Raw genomic sequence first — 19,094 nt, 5'->3', positions numbered from 1 at the left:
CTAAAGATTAACAGAGCTCAAACTTAACAGGAATCTACTGATACCTTAACCTTAACTGATAACTTAAACATCAAAGTTTAGCAAAACAACAGCATTTAACAGTATTTAACCTAACTTATAACCTATGACTTAGCAAATTAACAGAGGAGTAACACTTTACAATATTTAACTTAGCTAATAACTTAAATTAAACTTAACAACTTAGCAAAAGTACAACTCTTAGCGGCATTTAACTTTGCTTAGACCTCATAACCTAACCTCACTTAGAGGCCTGACTGACTCAGCTACCCAAGGCACTCAAACCCCTCAGAGAGCAGCATTTCTGCCACATTTCCCCAGCACAGGCACTCCTGTGTGCACACAGACACCAAGAGTCAGTGCAAGGCACCTGGGAGAAATTCCCCTGAGGGCAGGGAATGCTCACTGCTGATGCTTTGGCATCTCCCCAGCAGGTGAAGGGCTGAGCCTGGAGGAGTGGGGGGATCGGCCCAGGCTCTGTGGTTGTTTGGGATCCCCGAGTGCAGCAAACGGGAGAGTTCCCGGCTGGGAGAGGCCCCACTCAGAGGGAGTCGCTGGCCCAGGAGAGCTCCAAGGGCTCCTTTTGGAGCGCTGTTTGCAGGGCCCCACGAGAGGGGCTTCAGTCCCAGCAATGGTTCATCCTGGCCACACTTGGCATCAGCAGCTTTCTTTGGCAGTGTGAGAACAGGGATGTTGTGCCACGGAGGGAACAGAAACAGCTCCCAGGGCTGCTCCTAAAGGAGCCAGGAGCTGTTTGGGCAGCAGCAGTGCCTGGAGCAGACAGTGTTTGTGATGAGCTGCAGAGGAGCTGAGCCCAGGGGCTGTTGGCCAAGGCCGAGGCCCAAGGAGCATTTCTCAGCTGGCAGGGCAGCCTGAGAAGGGGAGGGGGGAATGCAGCAGCACAGGGCCATGGAACCAAGGGAGCCTTGTGACAGTGTGGGGTCCTGTGAGACCAAGGGACCCTTGTGACACTGTGGGGCCTCATGGAATCATGGAGAGCACTGTGACATTGCTGGGCCTCATGGGACCAAGGGGACTGTACTGATGCTGTGTGACTCCATGGAATGTAGGGATCACTGTGACACTGAGAGGCCCCATCAAACCAAGGGTCCATTGTGACACCGTGGGGCTTCATGGAACCATGGAGACCATTGTGACATTTTGGGGTGTGGTGGAACCAAGGGGCCATTGTGACACTGTGAGACTCCATGGAGCCAAAGGTCCATTGTGACATTGCAGGGCCTCATGGAACGATGGAGAGACCATTAGGACACTTTACAGCCTCATGAAACCAGTGAGACCATTGTGACATTTGGGGGCAACATGGAAACATGGAGACCATTGTGACACTCAGGGGACTCATGGGATCATGGAGACCATTGTGACACTATGAGGCCACATGGAATAAGCAAAGCATTGTGACACTGTGGGGCCTCATGGAACCAGTGAGACCATTGTGACCCTGGGGGTGCCCACAGAACCAAGAGGACCATTGTGATATTGTAGGGCCTGGTGAAACCAAGAGGCCTTTGTGACACTGCAGGGCTGCATGGAACCAAAGCTCCATTGTGACACTGTGGGGGCCTCATGTCATCAGTGGTCCATTGTGACACTGGGGAACCAAAGGAGACCATTGTGACACAGCAAACCCCCAGGATCCAAAGGTCCATTGTGACATTGCAGGGCTCATGGTATAGAGGAGTCAGGTGACATTGTGGGGCTTGGGGAACCATGGAGATCATTGTGACACTGCAAGGTCTTATGACACCCGGGGGCCACTGGGACATTGTGGGACCCCATCAAACCTAGGGGCGAGTGTGACACTGCAGGTCTTCCTGTAATCAAGGGGCCATTGTGACACTGCTGGAGCCCATGGAATCAAGTCACCTTTATGACACTGCGGGGCCCTGTGGATCCAAGGCACCATTGTGACACTCTGGAGCCCCATAAAACCAAGGGAACACAGAACAGGCCTAGCTGGTTTGGCCTCCCAGGGGCCACCAGAATGGTCAAGTTGACCTTGGCATGTTGAGGGTCTCTTCTCATCTGCTGCTGAAACACTGGGGCTCCATGCTTTCATTTCTGTGGAAAAGAACTGTCCTTCTGCTCCAGGCCACCATGGCCAGAATCGGGATTTCACCTCCAGATTTCCTTATATCTAGGGATTGTTCCCATAGGAATACTGCAAGGACAAGTCTGGCTGGCAATGGTTTCAAGCAGGTCAGGTCTCATCCATCCCCAAAACACTGGAGAAAGCTCCACGCTTTCCTTCCTATGGGAAAGAATTGTTCTTCTTGTCCAGGTGCCCATGGCCAAAATTGGGATTTCACCTCCAGCATTCCCTGTTGTGACAGAATGTAGGAGATTGTTGGCTGGAAGCATTTCATGTGTGAAGGGAGGAAGGGGAAGGTCCAGTCTTGCCCTGCCTTGGAACCCCAGCCCTGCCCTGCTCTGGAACCCCAATCCCCCCAGAGCCTCTATCCCAGCCCAGCAGTGCCTGCCAGTCCCTGGCACAGCACAGGCAATGCTCCACAGCCACCTCTGGAGCCCCCAGCCCAGCTCCTGGGCGACCAAATGACCCCAAGTCCCACCTGAGGCTCATTAATTCTATGAGACACTCAAGGTGTTTAGGATACTTTAAGGATTTTCCTTTCCACACTGAGTGTCTGAGAGGTTTTTGTGCCATCCTGGCCACCAATTCTCTCCTCCAAAAAGTCCATGAGGAGCCTGTGTTGGAGAGGGACCTCAAAAATGCCTGGAGACACTTTGGGTGTTTCCTCTGACTTTGACTCCTGGAAAGGTTTGTGCTATCTCCTCTCAGGCCCTGAGGTTCAATGGCTCAGCTCCAAATGCACAGTGAGGCTCATTAGGATCAAGCAAGTCCTGACAAACCACGGCTCTGCCTTGATTTCCCTCTGCTCTAGTGGAGTTCTTTAGGAGGGTTTCCTTTGACAGTTATGGAGAAATTATTCAAAGAGCTTCTAGGAAATATGGAATCCTATTTTAAAGGGTGTCTTTTATTGCTGCTCTTATTACAGAAGAGGTGATTGCAGCATTCAGTGACTGATATTGATACAGGGACTCTCCTAAGAGGTCTGACCTGCTTGAGCCAGTGTGGACAACCTTGCTCCACATTCCCCAAGCCCATCGTGTCTCTCCTCACTCACCTGGGACCTGCTTTGCTTGCAGAACTGGCTGCACACAGCCAATGAGAAATTTTCCTTCTTTTGTTTTTGATACAATCTAAAACTCCTCAGTTTCCCCATTGCAAACAGACATCCCCCTCAAGTGTGTGCCAAGCCCAAGGTGCCACCAAGAGCACTCCAGACCTGCCCTGGGCCAGCTGTGAGGGTGGATCATCATCCCAGCCTGCAGTTGGCCATTGCAAGGGACTGTTGCCATGGACACTGCAGTGACCCCACTGCTGGATTTGGGTGCCATGGAAACCCCCATCAGTTCAGGTTTCCTTGGAAACCAGCCCAAGGAGCCATTGCTGCAGCCAGGTTCCATGGCCACTTGCCTGCAGAGCTGTTGCTGCCCTGGGCTGCCATGGCAACCCTCAGGACAAAGCGGTGCCAGGGCTGTTCCAGGGACAATTGCAGTGACACTCCTTGGTGCCACCAGGTGCCATGGCAACGGCCACGGGGACCCGTTCCTTGGTTTGGTGCCATGGCAGACACTGGCACTGAGACACTGCTGGGCCGGTGCTGAGCACAGGGCTGAGCACGCAGAGATGGTTTTGTTCTTGCTGAGCTGCAGCAGAGCCAAGGCCTGTCCTGCCCCTCGTCAGCCACGCTGGGGAGGGGCTGGGGCTGCGGGGCAGCTTGGCAGGGACACAGCCAGGACAGGTGACCCCAGCTGAGCCCGGGGATACCCCAGACCATAGGACATCATGCTCAGTGAATGAAGGGGGGGAACAAGGAGGAAGGGGGAATTTTGGAGGGAGGGGTTTTGCCTTGCCAGGTAACACTTAGGCAAGAAGGGGCCCTGTTTCACCAGTGGGCAGGGTCACTACCAAAGACACAGACACCAACTTAAGGAATTGTGTCATTTATATCATTGCACAGATGCAAAGAATTACAGAAGGATAAGCTCAGCAAAGCACATCATCATTAACAAAGTATTACAGAAGCAGCTCAGCAATCCATCCAGTCATTACTACCAAAGATTGCCTGCAGTGATTAAAGAAAGATCCATCAGCAGTTCCCCTCAGACTTCACCATCACCCAGATCCACACATCAGCTGGGGAAGCCAAGGACTGCAGAGCCACTCCCAGACACTGGGAATTCCTGCAGGTGCCTCCACCTTTGCAGCCAAGGAGGCTCCAAGACCGCTGGGAGAGGACACAGCTTTTACACTGCTAAACAAACAAGCTGACATCACTGCCACTGTGGGAACATCTGGTTTCCTTCTCCTCATTGCTTTCTCCCAAAGCCTGGCCAGGGCTCAAGGAGGAACCAAGGGAGGTGACTTTGATCCTTCATCCCCAAACAAGGCCAGATGGGGCCTGGTCTGTTTCTAAATTCAAAAAGATAAATCCATGTTTTATCAAGGAACACATACACTGATCATGTTGTTAATAATGCTTCCTTAAGAAGTGGATACAAATATAACATTTGGTTGGAAGGTTCATCCAGAGGTGAACTTTGCCTCAGGGCCTGTTCAGGCCTTGGGACTTTGATCGGTCCTCAGACCCACAATGAACTACAACCATCATAATAAGTCTTTCAATAAGACAATTTAGATTTACATTTTAGGCATAAAGGCATCTCTTCTTGTGCATCAATTAAGTGCTGGTTAATTTGATTACTCTGAGCTATTCACCTTCCTTTTAAAACGTGCCTAAATAGCTGCTGTTATTCTCTGCTCTTTATCAAATGCCTCTCTTTTCTTGAGACTGTCTCTTTTCAGACAAGTCTCAATACTCCACTGCCCAGCACAAAGTGTCACAACAACTCTAACATGGAATGTCAGAGTACACACCAAGTGCACACGCTGCAATGATGACAGGCACTGCCACAAATGCATTTCACAGCAGCCTCCAATTTGGCAGCCATGAAGCCAATCCCACCAAGAAGAATTTTCTTCTTTCTGCCACTCTTCTGCTGCTCTTTGTGTCAAGGTGATTCCTGACTGTTGGCCTGCAAACCCATCCCTGAGAGCAGTGCAACATTCCTGTCCCATGCCAGCCCAGGCTCCTCCTTGGCCAGCAAGCAGATAATCCAAGGCCATGCGGTTCTTTGCAGTCCCCATTTGTGTTTGTAGGAGCTCACAGGATGTGCTATTGCACATTTTAACAGCATCATTTGCTGATTCTGATAATAATCCATCCACATGATTCATGTAAACTCCACACAACGGGGCAGCACACATGGGGCACAGGAGGAACCAGAATCTTTTGCTTTCTGAAAGCCAAGGCACTCCTTGGGGGAAAAATGTTCTCTGGGCCCCAACTCTTCCTTGTGGTTGTGGCTGAAGGACCCGAAATGGTGGCCCTGCAGCCAAGAGTGGTGTGACACTGACACCGACCAGCTCCAGCACCCCAAGTTCTACTGACACTGGCAGGGATGGGAAAGCACAGAAATCCTCTCACACAGCGGCCTCTAGAACTAGAACAGGGTTTGGTTTCTCCTGAAGGGAAATCTAAGGGTATCCTGTCACATTGATCACTGTATTCCTGTGTTTTCTTTAACTGTCCCTTCACTGACAGTGACGAGTCAGAGCCCATGGACAGAGTTCTGGCCACCCCACAGGTTGGGCCCTCCAAGGGAACCCCATTCCTCCCAACTTCAGCTGAGAACACACCCAGCAATTGCTGACATGCAGTACTTTGGCTACCCTGAGCTTTACATTTTCATAACTAATCATTCCATTTTGGTCACTAACCCCTTGGTCAAATACTTGAGGTGTTTGTGGCAGACAAAGATTCTAGCTGACCATCAAGGTACAACTTACAGACATCAGCAGTACTTTAGTGACACCGTTATTCATTCTTTTTTCTCAATCTCATTCGACTTAGGAACAATAATTCTGTTGTCCATGGAGCTGGTGCCTTTTTAATTCCAGAATAATGCCCCCAGGCCCTTTGCTGTTCAGCTTTACCATGTTGTCTGTGCCTAACAAGGCTTGGGGGGCCCTTTCCCCTCTGGCTGGAAGGGGGCCGGGTCCCAGTCCCTGAGGGGCACCCAGGCTCCTGGATGGAATTCCTGTGCAAGTCCCTCAGGGTCACAGCAGCCTTCACATGGAGCCCTGTGGATCAGAGCATTTTCCAAAGGGGCCCTTGGGGCAAACAGGGAGATTTGGTCTGGCAGGATGTGTAAAACAATAGCCTGTCATAGCTACTTGTTCTCACACAGAACACTTGGCTGCAGGGACACATTCCCATTGTTCCTGCCCAGCTTTCAGGACTCAGAGTTGTTTTCCCTAGGAGCTGTTCCTTCAGCTGCTTTGGGAGGGCCTTTTGGCCTCCTGACCCACACTCTGGCTCCATTATTAGGAATGCTGGATCCAAACCCTTTATCTCCACAAACGGTGGGGATTGGAGGTGGAGCTCCTTTTTTCACCGTTGTTCTTAAAATTGCAATATCAATAATTTTGCTACCCTGTCACGGGGTTGAGTAATCCAGTCTTGTTCACTATTGTTTAACAGAATTGTTGAAATTTCTCCTTGACATTCTGCATCAATTCCTCCTGCCATGACATGAACACTTTGCAAGGCCAAGCTCCAAGCCAGCAGTGTCCAAAGCAAAGTGTCCTGGAGGAATCTGAATTCCTGTTTCAGTATTGACAGCTCTCATTTGCTTTGAATTTATCCTAATCCATTCCAATGCATGAAGGCCCAGCCCTGCAGCCTCTGGGCTGGCCCTGCCAGGGGCCATCACAGCCACAACAATTTCCCAGGCAGTCCAAGTCTCACTGCCCATGGCTGGATTTGCAAAGTGGGTGCAGCCGTGCACAGCCAGGGGGTTTCCATTTCCCCAGTGGGCCATTGTTAAGGGCATGGAGCACATCTGGGAGATGGGTTCTCCATGGGCACAGGTTCCCATCTCCTCATTCTTTCAACTGCTCTTTTAACAACCCCTTCACCCCTTCAACCAATCCTGCAGCTTGTGGATAGTCTGGGACATGAAAAACCCTGCAGGCTTCATCACTGTATTTTTCACAGGAACAGACAAAGCACTCTGCATCACAGTATCAGCAAACCCTGTAAAAATAGCCAATTTCATGCCTTCTTCTTTTTCTCATTGTATACAATCTCACAAAGCTGGCCACTGAAATTAGGGTCCTGGCCAATCCTGCTCTGTAGGGTATTGAGTGTTACATCCCTGAGCAAACAAAGCTTCAAATTAGTAATGTCAGCACTATTTCACATTATTATTATTTTATATGTAGATATTTATATAGAAATACAGATATAGATAAAGACATATATTCTAAAAATCTGTAAATATATATATTAAGGTCTTATTATCCTACAAATATGTATATAGTTATTTGTTATATTAATATTTCACTTGCACAAATGCATCTGAGCTCAAGATTAAAATCTCCTTCTATTGCTCCATGTGGGAACATTTCAACAATAATTGCTCCTTCTGAAGGTGCTGTTTCTAATGTACTCTTAACAAATTCATCTTTGTCTGCCAAAACCCACAAGTTCTTTTCCATTTCCAGATCCAATTTTTGGATGCATTTGAGGACATCCAGGGGTGCAGTCTCTTTTAACCAACTGCCCCACTGCTCACACGGTGCTCCCACCTCAGCCCACTCCAGAGCCAGGGAACTCCAGGGAACGGGGTCACACACTGGTTCAAAGCGCTGAAAGGCGTGAGGGGCAGAGAGGAGGCCACAGCAAACAATGCTCCTGTTTGCACAGCCTCCCCTCTCCGTGTCCCAGCAGGAATTGGATGGACTGTATTGGTCTCTGCGAGTCGTCTCGTTCAGCATGAGCAGCTCAGCACCAGGAGCTGAAGGAGCTGAAGCCTCAGGCCACAGGAGCTGGGCAAGAGGGAACTTTGTGAGCAAAGTCATGCTGCTAAAACAGACCCAGCTGAATGCAGTGGATATAATCATGGAATCACAGAATCCTTTCAGTTGGAAAAGACCTCTGAGCTCCCCCAGTGCAGCCGGTCAGCCAGCAGTGCCAAGGCCAGCACTAAACCACGTCCCTGAAGTGCCAAGGCCTGGACAAGAGCCCTGAGTGAGGCCTGGACAGCAGCCCTGAGCCAAAGGTGCCTCTGGATGAACCTTCCAGCCAAAGGTTATCTTTGTATCTGCTCCCTAATGGAATGTGCATGGTCATTAGCACTGTGATAGATGTAGGCACTCCTTAGTGAAACATGTATTGACCTTTGTGTATTTGGAAGGCAGACAAGGCCATGAAATCTGACATCTGGCCTTGTTTGCGGCTGAAGGATCAAAGTCAGCTGCCTTGGCTCCTCCTGGAGCCCTGGCCAGGCTTTGGGAGGGAGCCAAGAGGAGGATGAACCCAGATGTTCCCGCACTGGAAGTGCTGTCAGTTTGTTCATTCAGCACTGTCAGAGCTGGGCCCTCTCCCAGCGGGGTTGGAGCCTCACCTGTGGCTGGAGGCACCTGCAGGAATTCCCAGTGCCCAGGAGTGGCTCTGCAGCCCTGGGCTGTGACAGCTTCCCCCAGCTGCTGGGTGGATCTGGGGGATGGGAAAGGCTGAGGGTAAATGCTGCTGGATCTTTGTGAATCACTGCAGGCAATATTTGGTGGGGATGATTGGGTGCATTGCTGAGCTGCTCCTTTTGTGATTCTTTGCTGCTTTGAGCTGCAGTAAATGACACTGATTCTTCCAGTTGGAGTCTGTGTCTTTGGTGCTTACCCTGCCCACTGGTAAAACAAAACTGGCACAGTCTGGCCAGATGACAACAAAATGTCACTTGTTCAGTGTAAATGTGAGGAATCAGTCCCATCAGGAATTCCCAGATGGGAAGCCCTTCCCTGGTGTTCCCTGGCTCTGGAGTGGGCTGAGGTCAGAGCACCATTTGAGCAGTGGGGCAGTTGGTTAAAAGGATCTGAACCCCTGGATGTCTTCAAATGCATCCAAAAAGTGCATATGGAAAAGGGAAAGAACTTGTGGGTTTGGGCAGACACAGATGAATTTGTTAAGAGTACATTGGAAACAGCACCTTCAAAAGGAACAATTATTGTTGGAATGCTCCCACATGGAGTAACAGAAGAAGGTCTTAATCTTGAGCTCAGAGACATTTCTGCAAGTGAAATATTATTATAACAAATGATCATATATGTATTTTTACTATAATAAAACCTTAGAAGATCTATTTCTATATGTATATTTATACATTATTTTATATATAGATATTTATATATATCTATGTCTATATTTCTATATCACTGTCTGCATATAAAATAATAACAATGTGAAATAGTTCTGACATTACTAATTTTGAACTTTGGCTGCTCAGGGATGTAACGCTAAATACCCTACAGAACAGGATTGGCCAGGACCCTCATGTCAGTGGTCAGCTTTGGGAGATTGTATACAATGAAAAAAGGAGGAAGGGATGAAATTGGCTGTTTTTACAGGGTTTGCTGATACTGTGCTGCAGAGTTCTTTGTCTTTTCCTGTGAAAAATACAGTGATGGAGCCTGCAGGGTTTTTCATGTCCCAGACTATCCACAAGCTGCAGGATTGGTTGAACAGGTGAAGGGGTTGTTAAAAGAGCAGTTGAAAGAATGAGGAGATGGGAACCTGTGCCCATGGAGAACCCATCTCCCAGATGTGCTCCATGCCCTTAACAATGGCCCACTGGGGAAATAGAAGCCCCCTGGCTGTGCACAGCTGCACCCAATTTACATAAACAAGCTAAATTGATTATCAGAAGAAATAAGAAGTGATGCTGTTAAAAATGCAATAGCACATCCCAGGAGCTCCAACAAACACAAATGCGACTCTGCAGAACTGCACAGCCTTGGATGATCTGCTTCTTGGCCAGGGAGGAACCAGGACAGAAATGTTGCAGGAATATCTGTCAGTGCTGGGCTTGAGGTCCAACAATCAGGACTCACCTCGACAGAAAGATGAGGAAAAGAGAGGCAGAAAGAAGAAGAATCTTCATGGTGGGATTTGCTCTCAAATTGGAGGCTGCTGTGAAATGCATTCATGCAGTCACTGTAATCATTGCAGTGTGAGCACTTGGTGTGTTATGATTCCATGTTCGAGTTGCTGTGACACCTTGTGCTGGAAATGGAGTACTGAGACTTGTCTAAAATGAGACACAGTCTCAAGAAAAAAAGGGGCATTTGATAAAGAACAGAAAATAGCAACTAATTAGAGCTGTTTTAAAAGGAATGTAGATTATAGCTCTGAGTAATGAACTTGAACAGCACTTAATTGAAGAACAAGAGGTGATGCCTTTGTGCCTAATACCTAAACCTAAACTCTGTTATCCAAAGAATTGTTATGAAGGTTGCAGTTCATCTGTAGGTCAAAGCACTGATTGAAGTACTGAGGCCTCACCAGGCCCTGACTGAGGCCTGAACAGCAGGACCTGAGGCAAAGCTGAGCTCCAGATGGAACTTCCACCAAAGGTTATATTTGTATCTGCTCATTAATGAATCATTATCAGCAATATGATCTCTGTATGTGTTCATTGGTGAAATATGGATTTACCTTCCTGTGTCTGGAAACCAGACCAGGCCCCATCTGGCTTTGTTTGGGGCTGTAGGGTCAAAGTCACCTCCCTTGGTTCCTCCTTGAGCCCTGGCCAGGCTTTGGGAGAAGCCAATCAGGAGAATGACACCAGGTGTTCCCACAGTAGCAGTGATGTCAGCTTGTTTGTTTAACAGTGTAAAAGCTGGGCCCTCTCACAGCGAGGTTGGAGCCTCATTGTCTGCAAAGGTGGGTGCACCTGCAGGAATTCCCAGTGTCCAGGAGTGGCTCTGCAGTCCTTGGCTGTGAAAGGGTTAAAAGAACTGTGCCTAGGCATACCTGGGCAAGAATAAGAGACACTGTACCCGATATGGAAGCTTGCAAAAATTCAGCCACAAGCTCAGAACACAGGATGAAACTTGGCAAGAGCTAGGGAACAAAACTGGCAGAAATGAAGGGCAGAGCTTGCTAAAGCCAGTGAGGAAATTGCTGAAACAGCCAACAAGAGACTGCCCATGCCTAGAGGAGAAAGGTGAAAAGGGCACAGCGATGAAGACATCCAGCCTTCATCAGGAGACCCCCGAGGAAGACGCGGAGCCTTCCTCAGTGCCAGCACCAGTGTGCACTGCGCCTGCGCCTGCGCCTTGCGTATGCTAATGAGAGTAATGAGTACTGAGAGGTCATTTGCATAACTACATCTTTTCTAAGGCAAACCATGAATATGCATAGAGTATAACCATCCATTGTAATCTGCTGTGTGCCCCTGTGCGCTGTTAGGAGGAGATATCCCCGCGCACCCAGCGCTGAATAAAGCAAATCCCCCTCCCTGGGCTTTGTCTCGGAAGTGTCTCTGGGTCCGTTTGGGGCCATTCACGTCCAGGGGGTTCTGTCAAGTCACAGTGGAACCTTGGTGCCTCCTTGTTCCACAGCCTCACAATGCTCTCCTGCTGCCATGAGGTCCCTCCCTCTGTGACACACTGCAGCCCTGGCTCCGTGAGGGTCTCTGGGGTGCCATGGTGCACGCCTTTTTCCCATCTGAGCCTTGCTTCCATGGGTTCCATGGACTGACAGTGGCCCTCTGCATTCCATGGGCCCAGCTAGATGACAGCAGAGCCTGGCTTTCATCAGGTTCTGATACCTGTTCTGCCAGCTGACAGGGGCGATTTAAAGAGCACAGAAACCAATGGGAAGAATGGTCTTGTTTTACTGTGAGTGTTAAGGCAACACAAAAGTAAAATTCTACATTCAATACAACTACATGCTTGGCTTTAGCAACAAGGAAAAAAAAGCAAGGTAATGCACCTAATCATTATTATGGGAGAGAAAGAATAGGGATTGAGAAAGACACATCCCCAATTGCCTAAATACTTTACCATCATCCAGAGTCTGCAGTCACTGGGGAGCGCCATTTCACAGCGAGGACCTGGAGAACTCTTCCAAGCCCTTGGGAAAATCCCACGTACTGCATCCACCTGTAGGTAAGGTCTCCAAATTTGCTCCAAAAGTGGGTTCAGCTTTTATAGGCCCAAATCAGCAAAGTAAAGCAGCTTCATTATATTTTTAGCATATAAACTCCTGGATATCATGCCACTTTTCTGACCAGGAGGGCTCAGGGCTTGGCCAGAGCCCAGTCCTTGGCTTGGAGGCTGTTCCCTAAAACATCCTCCAAAACTGTATTCATGTCAGTTGGGAAAATTTCTTAGAATGATACATTTCTTGCAGGAAACTACACAAGAGTATGTGAAAGTCTCCAAAGCAACTGGTTTGGTGTTGAACAGCTGGCAGAAGCACCTTGGCCATCTATTTCTAGCTAACTAAAACTGATGGTGTCAGTCACATAATGCCCAGGGTTTGTCCTGTAAGCCAGATCTGGCTGAGGGCTGCCACTCAGGCCTGAGCACATCAAAGCTGAAGTGACCACGACTGGGAATGGCCAAAACTCCCCCCGGGACTGGCCCAGAGGCCCTGGGACTCCCTGGCATGGATCACCTCAGGAGGCAGTATTTCAGGGAGCCCAAAGGACTTTTGGGAGAGCTGCTGTAGAGAATGAGGGAATTGCACAGCTGGATCCCTTGCCTGGGCTCCCAGAGGACCCTTCTGCTGTGGGGCTGCTGAGGGTGGAGAAACAGCAGGTACCCATGGCCACCCCAAAACAGGGCCCCGTTGGCAACACGGCCCCGACCGGGACTGCGGGACCCCATCCCTGGCATGGGTCAGGAGCTGCAGAGCTGGGAGTGCTCAGCCAGACCCGCTGAGCCTTCAGCGGCCCCACACGGCCAGAGCGTGAGCCCAGTGGGGAGTGGGCACTGACAGGGACTGTGGGGCCTGAACCAAGTCCCAGCCCCACTGAGTGCTCAGCCAGACCCGCTGAGCCTTCAGCGGCCCCACACGGCCAGAGCGTGAGCCCAGTGCGGAGTGGCCACTGACAGGGACTGTGGGGCCTGAACCAAGTCCCAGCCCCACTGAGAGCGGCTGTGCCGGACATGCTGCAACTCCAGGAGCAGCGGAGCCCCAGGCAGCCAAGTGGGGCCACCATGGATGTTCCTTTCTTCCCCCTCAGAAAGGACACTGGGAAGCTGGGGAAGTGTCAAGGAAAGGAGTAGGGATGGTGGGAGCTGTGGAACAGCGCTAACACGAGAAACCCAAACTCTTCTGAGAAAGGAGGGCAGAAATCCCTGGTGTCCAGCATCCTGCCAGAAAAACCCATTCCCAGAATTACCAACATAAAACTATTCTCCAATTCTCTGGATTGTGCTGCTCCTGACCCACTAACACCTTCCCCCCAGAGTGAAGCTCTGCAGTGGGATTGATGGAGGAAAGCTGAGCCCTGAGCCATGCCAGGGTCAGTGCCAGGAGCATCCCCTGGCGCTGTTTAACAGCAGCTCTGCAGGACCTGGGGATGCAAACAGGACAAACCTGAGCATCTCCCACCATCAGATACCTCAGAGCTTACACAGCAACACAGCCATGGCTCTCCCAAACTGGATTTAGGAATGGCACACCTACTGCAGCCATTGGATCCAGATCTGCCCAGACCCCTTTGGGACTCTTGCTTTTGGTGTCTCTGCCTCCTCTCCCTGCCCCAAGGAGGCTCCCCTCTCCCCTCTCCCTGCCCTGACAAGAGAGTCACACAAATAAAGACGTGGGATTGCCGGGTGCTGAGGGGTTGTAGATGGAGCCTTCTCCAGGTCTGGCCTGTTTCCAAAACCCACACCATCTCCTGCAGCCAGGAACCTCCTTATTCACCCACTCCAAGGGTGTAAAGCTCAGGAAGGGATTCCTGACACCCAGTCCAGCCAGGAGAGCTCCTGTGTCTCCATATCAGGGGATGAAACCGAACACAGGAACCCTGGGGGGACTGAGATTGTGGCATGGGGACATCTGCATTTATTTCTCAGTGACAAACAAAAATGTGGAATGGTGCCAGAGCTTGTTTTGATCTACATCAACCTTTGATAAATGTCCCTCGTCCTGACAGCGACTCCTCTGCAGCTGCTCTGGGAGATCTCCTGGGCCGAGCCCAGTAAGAGGAGATTGCAGTGGTGCTGAGGTGCTCGAGGGGGCCCATTCCAATGCTCTGCTGAAGTCCAAGGACATTGTGTTTCCCCAAGGAGTAACATTCCTTTCTGGCACTCACTGCCCTTGAAGGACATTATTCAGTTGCTGCCCTTGGGTGAGTTCCAGCCACAAGGAGAGGGAGGAGGAGATGATCCCACCCATGGCTGCTGCTGGACCCGGACATTTGGTGAGATAAAGCTCAGACAGAGCTTCAGCATCTCTCCCAAAATCACAGAATGGCTTGGCTTGGAAGTTACCCCAAAATTCATCTCGTTCCACCCCCTGCTATGGGCAGGGACACCTTGCACTATCCCAGGCTGCTCCAAGCCCCATCCAACCTTGCCTTGGACACAGCCAGTGATCCAGCAGCAGCCACAGGCTCTCTGGGCAAGCTCTGATCTCTGCCCAGGTGAGCAGGGACAGGACCCAAGGGAACAGCTGGAGCTGGGCCAGGGAAGGACTGGGCTAGGGATCAGCAAAAGCTTCTTCCCCCAGAGGGGGCTCAGGCACTGCCCAGGCTCCCCAGGGAATGGGCACAGCCCCGAGGCTGCTGGAGCTCCAGAGGCCTTTGGACACCGCTCCCAGGGCTTCACAGGCTGCGATTGTTGGGGGTTCTGTGCAGGGCCAGGGGCTGGACTGGCTGATCCCAATGGGCCCCTGCCAGCCCAGCCCCTTCTGCAATTCTCACCCTTTGGCTCAGCCTTTGTGTCCCCTTGAGGCACTGGCAGAGCTGATGGGGACAGGGCAGGAGCAGTGACAGCCCCAGCGTTCCCCTGTGTGTGACACCCAGCGGTGACAGCCCCAGCGTTCCCCTGTGTGTGACACCCCAGCAGTGACAGCCCCAGCATTCCCCTGTGTGTGACACCCCAGCAGTGACAGCCCCAGAGTTCCCCTGTCTGTGACACCCCAGCAGTGACAGCCCCAGCGTTCCCCTCTGTGTGACACCCCAGCAGTGACAGCCCCAGCGTTCCCTCCCTGCAGTCACTCCAAGGGAAGCGTCCAGAGCCGTGTCCAGTCCATGGAACTGACCAGCCACTGCCCACCCCGGCCTGGGCTGATGTGGATTCCTCTGCACGCAGCTCAGGGAAGGTCCCCCTGGCCACCTGCACAGTGCCACAGACAAGTGTCAGACACAGTGACAGAGCTCTGCCCAGAGCTGACAGGGGGAGTTATTTCAAAAAGAAAAAAAAAAAAAAAAAGAAAACTAAGAAAACCCAAACAAAAGCATGCAAAAAAAAACCCCCAAAAAACCATAACCAACTAAGAAAAAAAACCCAAACCAAAAGCAGAAAACAAGAACTCCCCCCAGCAGAGCTGTTCCATCCTTCACATGTCACACTGGCACTCACACCACACCTGGGGCTGCAAAAAATGAGGATTCATTGGGCACATTTGCAGGAAGAGCAGGTTTAGGACAGGCTCTCAGCAGAACTGTTCTCAGCTGAGCCAAAAAGGCCTCTTTGGCAGCTGCAGGGCCATTGGAAATGCAGAGCCTCAGACCACAGGGCAGAAAAGGGCTGAGTTCCGTTCCCCTGACACTAAACCCTGTTCCCAGGCTGCTTCACACTCAGGATTCTTCTGGAGGACTGCGCAAAGCTGAGAGTGGGCTCTGGCTTCTCCCTGTTGCATGTCCTAAAAGGTGCCTGGGAGAAAGAATTTCGGGTCAGCTCCACTGGCACAATCCCTCCTGGCACAGGGCACAGTGCTGGGATGGGCTTTGCGTGCCGAGGCTTTGCTGCAGGCAAGGAAAGGTCCTGGCTCAGGGTCACCTTTGCTGCTCAGCCAGAGCCCCGAGTGCCCCAGCAGCAGCAGCAGAGAATGGCAGCATTGCCACGGGCTGGCACAGGAGGGGAGATTTCCCCCTGAAGAGAGGCTCCTGTTCCAGTTGTTGCATTCAGGCAGCTGCAGATCCCTCAGCTTTGGCTGCACAGCAGCTGGAAATGCAAGTCCAGGAGCTCTGTCCATGGCCAGCCCCAGCAGGTGACAGCAAGGACAGGGCCCTGACAGCGGGACATTTGCAGGGAGCGCCTTCAGCAAGCGCTGGGGGCTGGGACTGTGCAGAAAACGCCCTGGGGGTCTCTGCAGCCAGGCAAAAGGAACAAAGTTTCAGTTTCGGAGCCTCCCTGCTCCAGAGCCGCAGCTGCGAGAGCGGGGCAGCTGCCGGGATCGGTGTGCCGGGGCCGGGCCGCAGGTGGGGGTTCCAAGGGGCTCGGCCGGAGCAGCTTTTTGTCCCGGGGCACTGGGGGCATTGCCGCGGGGTTGGGGTGCCTGGGAAGGCGCAGCAGGACAGGGTGGCGGTGGTTGGTTTGTGGATTTGTTGTTGGGATGTTTTGTTGGCGGCCCCGGGCGGGCTGTGGGAGCCGGGAGCGGCCGGGCGGGCCCGGAGCCGCCCCTCGGGCCGGGAGCCCCCGGGCAGAGCTCTGTGCTCGGGGCCAAGGCCCGGGCGGCCCGGGCAGCGCTCGGCGGCCCGTGGGCCCCCGGCGCAGGCGGGTCCGTGTGGCCGGGCCGGCCCAGCCGTGTCCGCAGCGGGCTCCGAGGGGAGCGGCCCGGCCCGGCCGTGGCCGTGCGGGGCCTGCCGGGGCTCGGGGGGCCGGGCAAAGGCTGAGCGAGAGCGGGGGAAGCGCTGGCACAGAGGCCCCGGGCTCGCCGTGCCCACCTGGCCACGCAGCCGGGCTCGGGGGCCGCCTCGCTCGGAGCCAGCCCCGGCTGCGGGGGTCCCCGGGGCTCCCTGGGCAGGGGGCGGCGGGGGCTGCCGGAGCTCTGTGCCCGGGGCTGGGCGCAGCTGCCGAGGCAGCGGAGGATGCAGGGTCCCCCCGCGCTGGGGCTGCCTCTGCCCGGCCCCGGGGCTGCACTGTCAGCCCAGAGCCACGTGGGCATCGCCCGGCACCGGCAGGGCTGGCAGGGAAACCGGCAATGGGGGGAGCAGAAACGGGCAATACGAGAGCTGGGGGTGCTCCAGAAGCCTGGACGTGGTTGCAGCATGGACAGGGGGACCCATGGATACCCCAGGACCCTGAAACAGGGACCCCGGACAGGGCTGACCCCTGGGATGGCTTTGATGCCAAAGTGGTGAGCCCAGAGAAGGGGAACCTGTGGGATTGCCAGGAGCCCCAGCAACCCGGAGAGGGGAACAGCAATACAAACTTGACCCGTAGCAACCAAGACAGGGTTGCTGTCTGGGTTGCTCCGCCCCTGTTACCTCATTGGTTCCCCAGTTGGCTGCCCCTCCTCTGCACCACTTGTGCTCAGTTCCCACTGGCCCTGGACCCTCAGCTCCGCCGCTTTCCCCCCTTTAAAACCCTGTGTCCTCAGCCCCATTTTGTCTCTGTCCCTGGCTTTTCTTCATTGCACTAAACTGAGTTTGGAGCTCTGCACAAAGATCCATCTCTCGACTTGTCTGTCAACAGGTTAAGCAAGTGTGCTCTGGGCTCTGGGTGTGTGGGTTGCTCACAGAGTCTCGTTGTGGATGTGCTGCAACACTAGACATGGACTTGGGCAGGAGGAACCACCTAACCCAATGTGCTCATCCATTGTATTTTTCCCCAAACCAGGATTTCCCATTCCCAAACCCTGGCTGGATGGAGGGGGAGGCTGCGAGGAAGAGGAAGATGCCCTGGGACACCCAGGCAGGTGAGGAGGAAGTCAGTGCCCCTTTCCCCCTCTCTCCTGCTCCATCTCCCAGCCCAGCACAGCCCCCGACTGCAGGACAATTTTGCTGCCAACACCATCCTGCTGGGGACACTGGGGTGATTTCCTTCCCCTTCCTTCTTACATGGAGGCAAATCCCATCCTCTCTTTGTCCTTCCTCCCCCAGACAAGGAGCTGAGGATGGAGACCAGGGAGGACAAATCCCCACAGAAGAACCTTGTGGAAGAGAAGCCCTTCAAGTGCGCGGAGTGTGGGAAGAGCTTCAGGCACGGCTCCCACCTGATCCGCCACCAGATGATCCACACTGGGGAATGGGCCTGTGAGTGTGGGGAGTGTGGGAAGGGCTTCAGCTGCAGCTCCCACCTCCTCTCCCACCAACGCATCCACACTGGGGAGAGGCCTTACGAGTGTCCTGAGGTTCAGAAGAGGTTTCAGTCCAGCTCCCATCTCCTCTGCCATCAGCGGATTCACTCATAGGAGAGGCCCTTCAGCTGCCCTGACTGCGGGAAGGGCTTCAAGTGCAACTCCCACCTCGTCATCCACCGGCGCATCCACACTGGGGAGAGGCCCTATGAGTGCACCCAGTGTGGGAAGAGGTTTCACACCAGCTCCAATCTCCTTCTTCATGAGCGGATTCACACAGTGGAGAGGCCCTTCCACTGCCCTGAGTGCGGGAAGGGCTTCAGGCACAACTCCTCCCTCGTCAGGCACCGGCGCATCCACACTGGGGAGAGGCCCTACCAGTGTCCCCAGTGTGGGAAAAGATTCACTTAAATCTCTTCCTTGACCAGACACCAACAGAGGCACCGATAAAGGAAACCCTGCAAATGCCCCCACTGCAGTGCACTACATACAGTGCTCCAGCTTCATCCCCCATATGAGGACCCACGTTAGGAAAAGCCATGGTTATCCATGTTCCCCGTGATCCGTGCTGGGAAGACACCTGCCCCTTTTCCTGCCCCTGACAGTGACATGATGTGGAATTGAAGAACATGAGGGTCTGGCCATGACCGTGACATTGCATTCACTCCCACCTCAGGTCATTGCCAGGGACAGGAAAGGGACTCTCTCTCTCTCTCACTCCCCCGCTACAGAGAAGGGTGTCCTTTCCAGGCAGGGGAAATGCATTGCCAGGAAGAGCCAGTTGTTGTTGTTGTAGTTTTCCCTGTAAATAGTTTTACTTATCCTTCTGTTACCAATACTGTTTTTGTTTCTGTTTGTTCCTAATGT

General features: G+C 52.6%; 1 protein-coding gene across 1 annotated transcript; it reads left to right on the top strand.

The window, feature by feature from the left end:
• Positions 1 to 18,044: 18,044 nt before the first annotated feature.
• On the top strand, positions 18,045 to 18,677 carry LOC311165741 (uncharacterized protein; the record flags this gene model as incomplete). The annotated part of the gene is given in 3 exon segments (XM_084227253.1): positions 18,045 to 18,281; positions 18,495 to 18,635; positions 18,639 to 18,677. Coding segments are annotated over 3 exon segments (417 nt in total).
• Between the last annotated feature and the right edge of the window lie 417 nt (positions 18,678 to 19,094).

This window comes from Fringilla coelebs (genome assembly GCF_963513975.1).
Source record: "Fringilla coelebs genome assembly, contig: SCAFFOLD_38, whole genome shotgun sequence".
NCBI lineage: Eukaryota > Metazoa > Chordata > Aves > Passeriformes > Fringillidae > Fringilla > Fringilla coelebs.
The sequence above is the reverse complement of the archived record's forward strand: the minus strand, read 5'-3'. Positions and strand labels throughout refer to the sequence as shown.